Source organism: Xiphophorus maculatus, chromosome 22, assembly GCF_002775205.1.
Source record: "Xiphophorus maculatus strain JP 163 A chromosome 22, X_maculatus-5.0-male, whole genome shotgun sequence".
Lineage (NCBI taxonomy): Eukaryota > Metazoa > Chordata > Actinopteri > Cyprinodontiformes > Poeciliidae > Xiphophorus > Xiphophorus maculatus.
In genome coordinates, this window is record NC_036464.1 from 15,298,646 (window position 1) to 15,311,936 (window position 13,291).

At 39.5% G+C, this 13,291-nt stretch overlaps 1 protein-coding gene across 1 annotated transcript; it reads right to left on the reverse strand.

Moving 5' to 3' along the window:
* Positions 1-4,133: 4,133 nt before the first annotated feature.
* Positions 4,134-12,883, reverse strand: wnt8b (Wnt family member 8B). The gene is made up of 6 exons (XM_005801586.2): positions 12,763-12,883; positions 11,265-11,298; positions 10,259-10,397; positions 7,911-8,036; positions 7,675-7,817; positions 4,134-5,274 (listed from the first exon to the last, which is right to left on the reverse strand). Exons 1-6 carry the CDS (start codon positions 12,831-12,833, stop codon positions 4,705-4,707), a joined length of 1,083 nt encoding a protein of 360 aa, XP_005801643.1. The 5' UTR covers positions 12,834-12,883; the 3' UTR covers positions 4,134-4,704.
* Between the last annotated feature and the right edge of the window lie 408 nt (positions 12,884-13,291).

A 13,291-nucleotide genomic window follows, 5' to 3' on the forward strand; every position in this document is an offset into this window, starting at 1 on the left:
GTCACTAAGCCTGGGAAAGTATTAAATTTGTTTTTTGGTTGGTTTTTAGGAGGTGGGGGTTTGCATGTTTTGCCATGTTTCAACTGGAACTTGTGAATTTATACTTTTAAAATTAGCTTTAAAAGACTGCGAAGTTTACTGTTTTAATTATGAAAAACTTTGACAGTAAAACTGTGTCCTGAACATGCATGTAAGCAGAACAATCAAGAAAAAAAATCTCTTTAATCGTATAAACAAACTATACATATTAGTTTTGAAAAAAAATACGACAGCGTAAAATTAAAGTTTTAATTTTGGGAAAGTCTGGAGATTACTGTCTCATTACAAAGTACTTTCACAACAAAAGCATTTTGATCCATTTAACCTTTTTATCTTTCCTTAAACTCTGGTCAGTTTTCCTATGAAGAAAATCCAAAATTTGTTTAGCGTTACCTTCAATTACTAACTGGAACATTAATTGTAGTCAGTATTCCAACTTTTCACCGCTTTCCATCACTGCAACGTAATGCTTCTTGCTTGTTTGTATTTCACATTTCCATCACGTAAAGCACAAATTAACTTGCTTTGCCTAAAATCTCACTGAAGTCCCTAGCACAAGCAGCAGTGTAAAGGGGACAGGGAACACAAACCGAACAAAACTGTAACAGAACTGTAACAAAAGCAGGAGATCTCAGTCAAATCTCACAACATGCAAATAGCAGTGACATCTTATGAGCTGTAGAGAAGATGCTTTGTTATCCAGAAAAATGAGGCTCCAAGTAGGTCAAAAGATAATCAAACATATTTGACTTTATAAAATAAAATTTTGATACTCTAGAGATAAAACCAATATTTTGCTTTGACAATTTTCCAGGAGCACAAGCCTGCCAACACTCATTTTAATTGATCCAGCAGGACATAAGGTAATAAAATTATGGAGTTACATCACATGAGACAGCACGTTATCTTGTTTTAATCATTTCGAATGGTAGGTTGCAACCCGGCTTGTCTATTTCTGGATGAAAATGTTTGGATAACAAAAGCTAAGCAAATACCTTTGAAATCTTGAACTAATATTTACTCGTGGTCATCACAGCCCTGCCATTACTGCTCAATCACTGTTCATGTGATCACAGAGGAGTACGCTCTGTACCTTGCTCCTGTGCACTGATTAACTGACGAAGACTTGCTTTAAATATCACCCTGGCTTTGATGTAGATGTGATGCTTCCTATCAGTCACTTTGATCATTGCCATTTTGCAGTTTTGATCTTTAGGGGATGGAATAAGCAAGCGGCGCCCCATTTCAGTTTGGTGATTCAGCAGCATTTCCTGTCAAGTCATGTGTGTTTTCTCTTAAATAAGGACTTAAAGGCAGATTTAAATTGCAGGCACCGGGTGAGGCTCCCTGTTGGGTTCCCATGCCCGGTGTTTCCTGTGCAGATCAGTGAGGTGACCTGAGCAGAGCTGATCCCCTTCACCCTCACCTCTCGCCCCCATTCTTTGGAGATACCAGTAACTAGGAGGTAGGACTCCCCAGCGAGCCTCAAGAAGCTTAGATCTCATTTCCGCAGATTCCAATACACCTATCTACCTTTGCCGTCCCTTTTCCATCTGCTGAAACAGCATCTATTCGAGAGCCACTGAATGCTCCATAGAAGCATTATGTAACTGATGAAAAGCAAGCGCTTTTCATTATTAATGATGGAATTTCACAAAGTTACATAAATGGAGAAATACAGTAGAAGTGGCACCCAACTTTTTCTGAATTTTGTAGCTTGTTCAGGTGCCTTTTCATCTGTACTCATCTGCTTTCTCTCACATTCACTCTGACCCTCGCCCCCTTTAGGTGTTGTGGGTCTAAAACCTCCAAGTCAAAAATCCCATTAGTCAAGGATTCTGAGAGGGATTATGAGTCTTTTTCCCAGCTTCTAGCACACAAAATATCACCCGTTAGCTGAAAGATACAAGTTCCTGATACAAAGTTCTGGCTTTTTTAGTGTGACCTTACATTTGAAAGGAAGATTCATAGAAATGAAACCAAACATTTGATATTTTATAGTGTCACTAAGATATTCTGAACTATGTAGGACAATAACCCTCTGTTATGTCTTTGCGTGTTAGGCTAAAATTGCATCTCAAATCTGTTAACACACTCATCTGCCTGAATTCCCGGCGTTCCTCTGGTTTTGTCACCTCTCCTCCCTTCACCTTGCACAAACGTTTCATCACAGATTGGACATGGCAGAGTCGGCCTGGTAGACGGAAGTTTTGGCCCCACGGTCAGAGGTCGTGTCACTCCCTGCGTGGGGGTAGATTGTGCGTTTGAGTCATGATTGGCGTTATGTGCCGTTTTACATGTTCATCCAACTTGTTCACCACACAAAACTGAGAAGAAAGCTTTAGAGAAACCAGAAAAGAAAGACTCGTGGCTAATGTATATTTTCTGGAACAGTGGTATTATGGCCCCTTTTTCATGTCAGATAAAGTCAACAGATGATTTCAGCACTGACAGGTGATATTAATACTCATTTTCCAGAGGCTAAAAACAAAATGATTTCAGATATACTGTTATGTGCAAAAGCCTTAAAATACAATTTTTAAAAATATTTCACTTCCCATGAAACAGGCTTTGTTGGAATGTTTAAGCAAGATCATGCTTTATACATTCCTCAGGTTTTCTGAAGGTATTTCAGTAATAGACTTTTTATCAGTTATTGTAAATGTTTGATGGTAAATGCTGCTCCCAACATTATGGCACAAGATGTTATCAGGTTTTTAACAGAGGGCAAGATTATCTTAGACAGGTGTTTTCTCTTCATAAATTAAATCATCATTTTTGTATTTACTCTTTGTCATCCATTAAAGTTAGTATACTGAATGGCATAACCATGCTAATGACAAAAACCAAGAACAAAATAAATCTTGTAGGGATCAAATATTTTTACAACACAGAGGATGTGCAAAGCTTACAAAACCTTTGACAAATTTGATCTAAAATGTCTGACCTAACGTTAGTTGTACATTGGCACTGAAAGACGTTTTGGCTCCTTTGCTGTCCTCCCTTACACAACCGGGTTTTTTTTACGTTTTACATGGTTCCTTTGTTGTTTCCCTGGCAGAGCAATCCAGCCGGCCCACAGGGGTCATCAGGGGAAAGACGAGTTCCAATTATGATCATTATTTGGTAAATAAAATGTCAACAAGGTGTTTCCTTGACACTTGGTTGTGTAAAAGGAGGAAGGTACAGAAATGAACGCCCTCCTCTCAATGGGAGCTCTAATCTCCCCTTTCATGCCCCCTTCTTATCTGAAGGGTCTCAGCTTTGGCTGCCATGTGCAGGTCTGCCTGGACTGGCACTTCTTATTCGCAGGTGGGGTGAGTGTCCTGGCAAGCATGTGTTTATAAAACTCACTTGTTTGGGCACAATACTTGAACTAACTTCTTTTGAGGGAACAGTGTGAATCTGTGCAAAGCCTTTTCCCAAAGTTCTTTAGGAGGCGACGGCCCATTGAGAGGACAGAAGAAGGGATTACCTTCTTCGACAGTGGTGCATTTCCGAGAGAGCTGATTAGCTCTGCATTCATTGTTAAATTGAGCAAAGGAAGGCCCTAGAGGAGTGAAAGGATCCAAATAGGTGGGCCCAGAAAGAAAACAGCCACAGGAAGCCTTTGCACAGGCAGACCCAAAGTTTTCCCAACATTTCTTTCCCCCACTCCTGAGGAGGCGCAGCGTGAAAAAGGAGATTAGCATACAAAATTAGAGGCAGAATGATTTTTAGGGGCAACTTGCTTCATGCCCTCCTCCCCCACGACCCTGCTCTGTCTGGACAAAGTTAATTAAACTAGTATTAAACAGTGAAGAAACTTCCAAGCGCTCAGCGAGGATTACCATGATGAAGGAGAGAACGGGAGGTATTTGTTGGGGTGTAATTGAGAAAGGCGTGAATGAAGGAGAGTTCGCTCGACGGCTTTCTTTTCTCTTTGGTCCACCACAGTGGAAGCAGAGTGAAAAAGTGAGTCTGTTTGCTCTGAACCATGAAGTATTCATGTCACAAAGAGTATGTTAAAGAAGGATGAGCACTTTCTTCATGATGAATTATATGCACGATTAAAGGATTTATTATTCTTTCATTACATTTTAATGGAGAGAGAATGAAAAAAGGACACTTAAGCAAAACTAGAAAAAAATGCTGTGCAATAAATTAACAATATACAGTACAAAGTGCTTCATTTTATGTACAGTTATACATCAAGAGCGGAAAGAAGGGGTGAGCCAGATGATGGTGGAAACAGAAATACAAACTAACACCGTTGCGAGCATTCTCGCAAAAATAATTTCAGAACAAAACAGATTCCTGCGAGAGGTTTAAGAACAAGTTTTGCACCAGATTATCTATCAAATGTTTTTTTTCCAAGTACAAGAATAAATAATGTGAAGAATTTTAATGTCAGTGAGAACCGTTTCAATGCCATGTCACTTTTCAAAATGTGGTAAAAAAAATATATAAAAATATATCTTAAATACATTTATGCTAAAAAAAAAAAAAAATCTACGAAATTGCCTGTTTTGTCATGAGACTTCTGTGCTCATTTGTGAGAAATCTTTAATGTGAAGATGAAATGGGAAGGTTTTGTCCAGAACACGTCATCTGCAGAATCCAGATGTTTGATTGAGCTACAGAAACAGGAAAACATGAATGCATGTGGACGAGTGATGGGGATGCTCAGTGCTTTTTCCTGAGCCTGAGGTTCTTTCGGCGGATGGCGGCGCTCTCATTCCTCCCCCTCTGACCTCCTTTCTTCACACAAAAGTACTTGGTCACCGTCTTTCTGCACTGCTCACACTTCACCGCGCAGCACCAATGGAACTTGCAGTTGCAGCTCGACACCATCTCGGCTTTGCGCTCTTCTACAGCCAGCCCGCACTCTCCGCACAGCCTCTTGCAACTCCGCTTCTCCCACTTGTTCAGGTTCTTGCCTTTCTTCAGGCATTCGCGGCCCTCCGTGCCGGGCAGGCCCAGGGTGCGGTTCTCCAGGCAGTAGTCGGGCGAGTCTTCGAGGTGGACCAGCTCCTTGCGGGAGATGGAGTTGAAGGTCTCTGCAATGGCGCCGCGGCTGGCCGCGCTGTTTCCTGCTCCCCGGAGGAGATCCACCTTCAGGGCCCTGTGGTACTTCTCCTTCAAATAGTTCCCCACTTCCCTGAACTCTGGCAGCTGCAGCCAGCAGGTCTGAGTGGTGCAGCTTCCTGAAACACCGTGGCACTTGCACGTCTTCTGCATGGTCCCCTTCACAGCCTGCAAACAGCATCAAGAAAACACTAACTTCAGGACTATGCACCTCAGGTTCACTAGGTTTCACACAAGACACTTTCCCATAAAGATGAAATAATTTAGTAAAATCTTATTTTTACTGAGGTTTCTGAGATGTTCAGAAGAAACTTACATCTTCTGAAAATTAAGAAGATATACACTTTATTCCAGAATAAATCACATCGTCGCAATCCTTTCATGATGTGAGACATACTAGCTTATTCTAACTTTATGAGTAACAATGTTTAACAAGGAATTGCATGTGATTCTTTTTATAAATGTCAAGTGGCTTGTAAAAGTATTCCTGCCCTTTGAACTTTTTCACATTTTACCATGTCACAACCATCAACTTCCAAATATTTCATTGAAATTCACTGTAGACCAACATTAACTAGTGCACAAAGTGAAAAGATGGGACAAGAATGCATAGTTTTAATATATTTTTCAAGTAATAATGAAGTGTTATTTACTTACACTTAGCACCCTCTAATCAGATGCTTTCAAATAAATTTCAGTGCAACTAAACACCTGGAGACGTCATGTAATTAGTGACTACAGTCCACGTGTGTGTAATTTAATCTTAGTGAAATATAGCCGTACAGTTAAGGACACAGAGGTTTTGAACCTCAGTGAACACACAGCATCATAAAGACCAAGGAACACAGCAGACAGGTTGTGGAGATGTTTAAAGAGGTGTTATGTTATGGAACAATATGCAAAGCTTGGGTTATGTTACTGTCATCCCAGTGTTCAATCCACTGCCGTAATGTTTCTAAAAATGAAAACATTATGGTAGAACTGTAAACCAACCAAGATCTGAGCCTCCTACTAAACTGACAGAGTGGGTAAGGAGTAGAGATCTGAAGGTCAGGTGGGGGAAACCTTTGACAGGACAACTATTAGTTGTGCTTTGGATAAAGAAAAAAAAAAGACATTGTTGAAAGAAAGCCATAAGGGAATGAACTGGTTTGAATCAAAGCATATTCGTGTACTACAGCAGTTCAGTTAAAGTCCAGTTCAATATCCAAGACTTGTAAACTGATGGTCACAGATGCTGTCAGTCCAATGTGCTTGATATTAAGATTTTTTTCGAAAGTAGAATGGGCAAAAGTTTCAGTGTACATATATTCTCTAAAAGACTTGAAGCCATAATTGAGGAGGAACTTGTTTCTACAAACTATTGACTCAGAGGGGGTGAATACAAATTAGTAACGCATTTTTCAGATTTTTATTTTTTAATTCTGGATTGACGTGTCACATGAAATTCTAATTAAATCAATCGAATTTTGTCGTTAGACAACGCGGAATACATTTGGAAGGTACTGTACAGATTCATATCTCAGTGTGACGTCTAGTTCGTGCAGATGAAGGTAGGCATACAAGTGAGTCTGGAATTGCTCGAGTCTGTTGATTGATGTCTTGTCAAATTAACTAACTGTATTGTTAAAGATTCCGACATGAGTGAAAGCTTTATGAACTAAGTGTCTTTGTCATCCTCTGTGTCTCCTGACTTTACCCGACACAAAACAGATGTCTGCTAAAAAGGAAGGGCGCTTTCTTTTCATGAAGAGGCGATGAACTCTACACCGAGGTGAGGCTGAATCAAAGTTTCACATCGAGTCCCATTGTCCCTCCTAGAATAAATAGGACTATTTATTTAGCATGTTCCTTGTCAACATGTTTTCCTGTGAGTGGGGACCCAACGGAGAGACCCATTGAGTTGAGGAACAAGAAAAAGGAGTTTTTTTCTCTCTTTCTATCCCCATTTTTTTCTGTTACAATGATGCTCCAGGTGCCATAAGGATCCCAGGGCCCGACAGGGGGGAGCAAAGGCACCATAAACAAAGAGCACTTCAGCTGCACGCCTGTGGTCCCCTCAGGCGTCCCTCGGGGCCACACAAAGACCAACATAAATGTGGGATCCTTATTGCAAGAATAAAAACTAAAACACTTATTTTAAGGAAGTGGGATAATACAGAATGCTTTGCAATGTCTGGCTCCACAGGATCTCCAATTAAGCTTCCACCAGCCATCCTGAGATTCTTGAGCTGAGGTATTGTCATAAAGAGCATTCAGCACTGGTAAATAGGCCCTTCTGGTACAGCGAACACACTGTTATTATTGGGGACGAGTGGCACCTCACTTATAGAGATCTGAAAGGGATGCTTGGGTGGCACACTCAGTGTAACGCTGAGAAGGGATGAAAAAAATGATTCAAAGGATGCTTTACACTGTGCGTGCTGTTGGAGTGCCATAAGAGATCTGCAAAATTTCAACCAGGTTACCACACAGTTTACAACCTGGTTCGGATTAAGGCTCACTCAGCATCCCAGCTGCGGGCACTTCCTTGATTTTTAAACTGATGGAGTGAATACGGAGGTCTACCTTCCGCCCAGCTTCGTTATTGTGAAGATTCATGGCCGCCCGAGCATCCTGTCCAGTCTCCAACGCGTCCACAAACTGTTTGGAGATGGCCTCACCGAAGCCGACATTATCGCTGCATCCACCCCAGAGCCAGCCATGACCTCCTGAGGTGAAAGAAAATTAATAATATAAATCATTGTTAGTTTAAGTTACACAAATTTTCTTCAAGCTAATGTATAAGTTTATCAGTCTCTGACCTCTCTGTCCATTCCTGCTGTCATCACAGCCACAGTTGTCAAAGTCTCCGAGACTGCAGTTTCTGGTCAGGGTGTACATAACCCCAGCAGAGCTGATGGCATGGACGAATGCAGTTTCTCGATTTGCTGTTAGCAGAAAAAGTTCTTTGAAAATTGCCTCCTACAGTGTCATCAACGGCATTTGTGCCACATATTTTATTTGCCAGAAATCATATAGTTTATGTTATTATGTGATTACTCCAAATTTTCAGCCTTTCCTGTAGTGACAAACAAAAAGTGATTGAAATTATGAGATTTTAGTTGTTGTAGCTGTTATGTGTCATTTCTAAGTCACAAAATGTGAAAGAGAGGTGAACTAAAGTCAAATGTATATCCTTAAGCTTTGTCTTATGTCCTGTTTATAATTTCCTATTGATGAAAAATATACAGTTATTTCATGTCAATTAAAATTGAGAAACACAAGAATACAGTCAAAGTAGCCTACGAAGGAATATTCCCTGGTTTGGGATTTCAAATCTGGGCATTACTGCAGAACACAACGTCTACTTTTAATAGTCATAGCTGAGTGTCCAGTTCTAATATAAGGTCATAAAGTGAAGCTTTATCTCTTGAGTAAATCAATGAGTAGAGATCTGTCCTTAGAAAGAGACCTAGCAAACAGGGAACCTGTACTGAGATTTGGAAAGTGTTCTGTGGTAAGTCCATAAGTAACCACTGTGAAAAATGACTGCGTTTGACAAAAATTGTCATTTGAAACACAAACATTCTGATAAATATAATTTCTGCTCTCAGCAGAATTGTTGGGGTTTTTTTACCCAGGCATACTTCAGCAAATTCCACTAACAACATTGTCATTAGATTACAGAACTGGCGAGTTTGGTTCTCACTGGCATCGTTGCATGACAAAGATCATGTTATTTTGTTCTCAGCCACGTCCCCTGCCACTTCTTGCTACAACACTTCTGGTGAACCTTTCCCCACCCTCTCCATGCGAAACTTCTTGCTTGGTTCTGATCCAATACAGCAGACAAACAATCCACCAACGTATTCTGTACTTTTTTTCCCAATATCATGGAAACTAAAATGAGACGCTGCAGCAAGTCAATCATTATTTCCTCCTCATCTGAACCTGTGAACTCGCAATAGTCGATTTTCACAAGGGGTTTCACAAGAGTTTGGCTCGGTCACATGAACACACATCAACAGTTCAACTTCGGTCCAACCATGCTAGGAACCTTATTTTGTCACCACATAATCAAACCATGTTTTACTCTGAAGGGTTGAGCTGCAGTAATAAAACTGTCTCAATGTTATTCTAAGAACGTAAGTCACTCAAGCTCAGTAGATCTGTCTACTGTTAGTTTTACTACAACAACAAGCTGTTTGGCCCCAAAAAAGACTTGAGTATAACGCTACACATGTGACGGGCAAAAGAAATGTTAAAATACTGCCATAAAATTAGACTGTATTCAAGCACTCTAGTTAACCTGTCTCAGATGTGGAGAAATAAAATCGATGTAGAAGCTAAACAACAGAAGCTATTGTTTTAATGTGATCTGTACACATCAACAGATGTTTTGTAATGACATAGGTTACATAAAACATAAAAACAGCTGTAAAGCAAATTATTTTCTTTCCTGATCAACCTTATGCTTTTAACAATAATTGTCAGTGGTCTAGTTTACTCCCTGCTCTAGCTGTCTTAGCTTCCCCACATTTCCTGTATACAAGATCTTTGTGCTATAAGTGCTCACTCCATCCTTTTATATTGTCTCTCGCACATTCAACATATTTCAGGAAAACAGTCATATGTACAATAGTCCATTGGACGTTGGATCTAAATTACACTTAGGCTAATCCTTCATGTATAGAACTTTTTCTGCTGTACACAATCTACAAAAAACATGAAAAAGCCAATTCAGATTGACGTTTCAGACTTTCCATATTTATAGGTTTTATGTCTTTAAAATATTATTTGCTCTTTAAGGTTTTCCAGAAAAAGAACTAACTAAATTGAAGCCTTGTATTGTCAATATTTATTCCAACTTTGGACATTTGGTGCATTTCTATTGTTGGTAATCTTTCTACAATCTGTTCAGGACTACAACATGTGTCTGTGAAGGAATTTAGAAACAGAAGTGAATGTGTTTTTCAAATTCTCAATAAATTGATCTCATAGGCTAAAACATATATTTTGACAAAGCAAATCGTTTTTATTTAATAACAGAAAATACAACAACCACACCATAGAATCATTAAAAAAACACAAATACAGTCACCATTTTCCTTGCTGCACAGAGACACTGGAGCTGGTCTTATAAGTGTCCAAAGTGTCTGTGGGCACTCACCGCTGCGCAGGCTGCTGTGTGTGGACAGCTGCAGAGCTCTCTCAGGGCAGTTCCAGCGGTCCCATGCGAACTGGTATTTGCATTCCTCAATGCCACTCTGAGCCCCTGCTGCCACACTGCTCGAGTAGATTAGGTATGCCTGCAGCACAGACATGACATATTGCACCCAAATAATAACAGCACAAGTAAATGATGCAGAAAAATCCCCCAATGGAGCAGTTTTAAGGAACCTGATAAACTTAATGCTTGTGAAGAACAAAAGTTCTCTCCTTAAGGAGGAATTACTTTATGGCTTTATGTTTTTCTAAGCTTTCAAACATCATGTACAGCATAGTACAATTAGATTTGCAATTTTAACAAGTTCAGATAAGTTTCAGATTACATTTTCATTCTTTTGCCTTAGAGAAAATAATTAGCAGTTCAAATCAGATCTTGGATGAAATATTTAAGCTAAGTCACATGTTGTGAAGACAAAACTATAAGCAACACCCTTAACTTCAGGACATTTTTTATAGAATAAGGAATAAAACTATAAGAGAGAGAGAGAGAGAAAATATGACAAACACAAAAATCTTTCTACTATGATCTGATGCGTTTTGTCAGAGCCCTGCAGTCTGTGCTTGGCTTTCGCCTGCTGCTCCAGAGCCTGTTCAGACTGCATGAATGATAATATAACTAATATGTCTCAAGTGGCCTTCAGGGAGATGGAGTACCACCTCTTTCACAGGGATCCGGCTCGCTAATGATGACCACCCACAACAGTGCTGCCTGCCCTAGCTTCTTAACACACTCAACCCTCGGACATACACAGCGCTTCTGAATAAGGTCAAGTGTACCAAGAGGGGAGGGAAAAAAATCACAAAAGGCCAAGAATATCACTGATTTAGAGCTTTTGTTGCAAACAGACAGGTACCCAGAGACTGTCAATACACAAGGAGTGAGGTTTAACTCCCTCTTTCTCCAGAGAAAAAAAGAGGAGGGGAAGATCAAAAGAAGCCAGGCTTACCTTGGGTCCGGTCATCAGGAAATTATTCACTGACCTGGAAAAGGAGACAGCTTATTTCAGTCGGGAAAGCCCAGTGTCCACCACAAAATCCTCCACTAGCATCTCTCATTAGTGTGTTTCAGGACACGTGAAACTGTGACACCATGTGGGCATCCAAATCTTGGTGAACAACACTGAGCAATGAGCTCAGATGATTCTAGGAAGCGCTTAGAGAAAGGCGACGTTTCTATTTAATTGTTTTTTTTATTAAGTACTCATAATGGCTTGAAATCTAAATTATATTTTATAGCTGCAAATAAATGGATTTCTAATACTCATAAGTCTGCATTGAAGAGATCACATACGTAGATCAGTTGAACTATGGCCAAATGGAGTATAAATTTAAAGATTTTGTTGGTTTTACATACTAAATACTTTGATGTATTATTTACACAGCACCACTGTACAACAAATGCCATTGCATTGGACTACAATAATGATGAATATGTCCTTAAATATGTTCACATATAATTTATATATAATTAAATAATCAAAATAAGCTACATAGAAAACAACTCTAACAATAGAAGTAGCTTTGATATGGGTGATATAACTTTCTGAAATCCAAACTGTTTCAAATCCTATGGTGCATTAGAGGATCAAAAACTGTAAAGATGAAAACTTCACCAACATTTGAAGTTCCAGGAAGCTGATATGGCTTTCCACTCAGGGCAGCACAAGCTTGAGTCGCCAAGACGTTAAAAATTTGAAACGAAAAAGGTGAGAATTACTTTTCATTTGTGCCTCCATTTAATTGTCTTGTTGCTTATTATCACTGCAGCTGGTATGCGAGTAGCTTATGATTCTGTGTGAAATTAAATAAATAATTTTTTTTAATTTTTTTTTAAGGAGCCTGGACTGAATTTATTTCTGCTTCAAAGTCTTCAGTACTTTTACTGGTCAGACCTTAGACTGATTACTCAAAACCAAACAAAGATTCTTTCGGGTATTTTGAGGTCACAAAATCAGTTTGAAACTTTTATTCTATTTGTGAAATCTAATGAAAAGGAGCCATGCCTTCTTGGAATTAAGGAAAAATTATATTGACACAAGTGCAGAAAGCACAGGACCTAACATTATTCAACTTGGACTGAATTATTAGCAATCAATCAAAATATGCTTCTTAATATTTATTTGTTTAGATCAACCAATATTACATCATTATATTTTAGTTCCTAATGCTTCTGAGAAGTTACAATGTAGACAGAATATGTAGTATTTATAGACCTCTATAGCTTTTTTTTTTTCATGCAACCACGGAAGCAGTATTCTACAATCTGGCAAACCCCAAAACAATTTGTTCAGTTTTTGTATTGACCTGCAAATAAAACCGATGATTTTATCTAATTTCCGTCATTTTGGCATCCAAAACCCATATATGTCTCCAGTACACTAAATGGAAATGAATATTTGGATGATTGGAAAAACATAATAACATTACACAGTAAAATAAACTTACCAGCAGCAGTACGACCTCATGTGAGTCAATAGAATAAAAACGTAGAAGAAAACCTCCCAGTGGACGAACATCCTGACAGGTGAGGCGCAGCTGCGGACAGAACAAGGGATGCGGGAGACTGAGCGCATGGAACTCCACCAGGAGCTATCAGGATTCAAGGAGGGGGCTCTGAAATGGAGCCCCTCTCGTCCCAACAAGAGATTATCTGCTTAATTAAAGATTTTCCCCCCTCTTAGTTCTCTGGCCAATCAGAGGTATTGCACCGAGGAGAGACTGAAATGATCAAAAGGGCACCCTGGGCCTTCAGGGCCGGGCAATGATGGCTCCCCTGCCTCCATTCAGCAGCAGAGGAAGATCAGTTTAATCCTATAGGAAAGGGGTAACACTGATCCCTGCGAAATTCTGCTCATGAAAAAAAAAAAAGTTTACTTAAGATATCTATCGCAGAGCTGATTGCTAGGATTAGTAGATTACAGCGAAAAGGAAATGATGAGGCCTATAAATTTTTAATTAGGAAGTAATTTGAGGT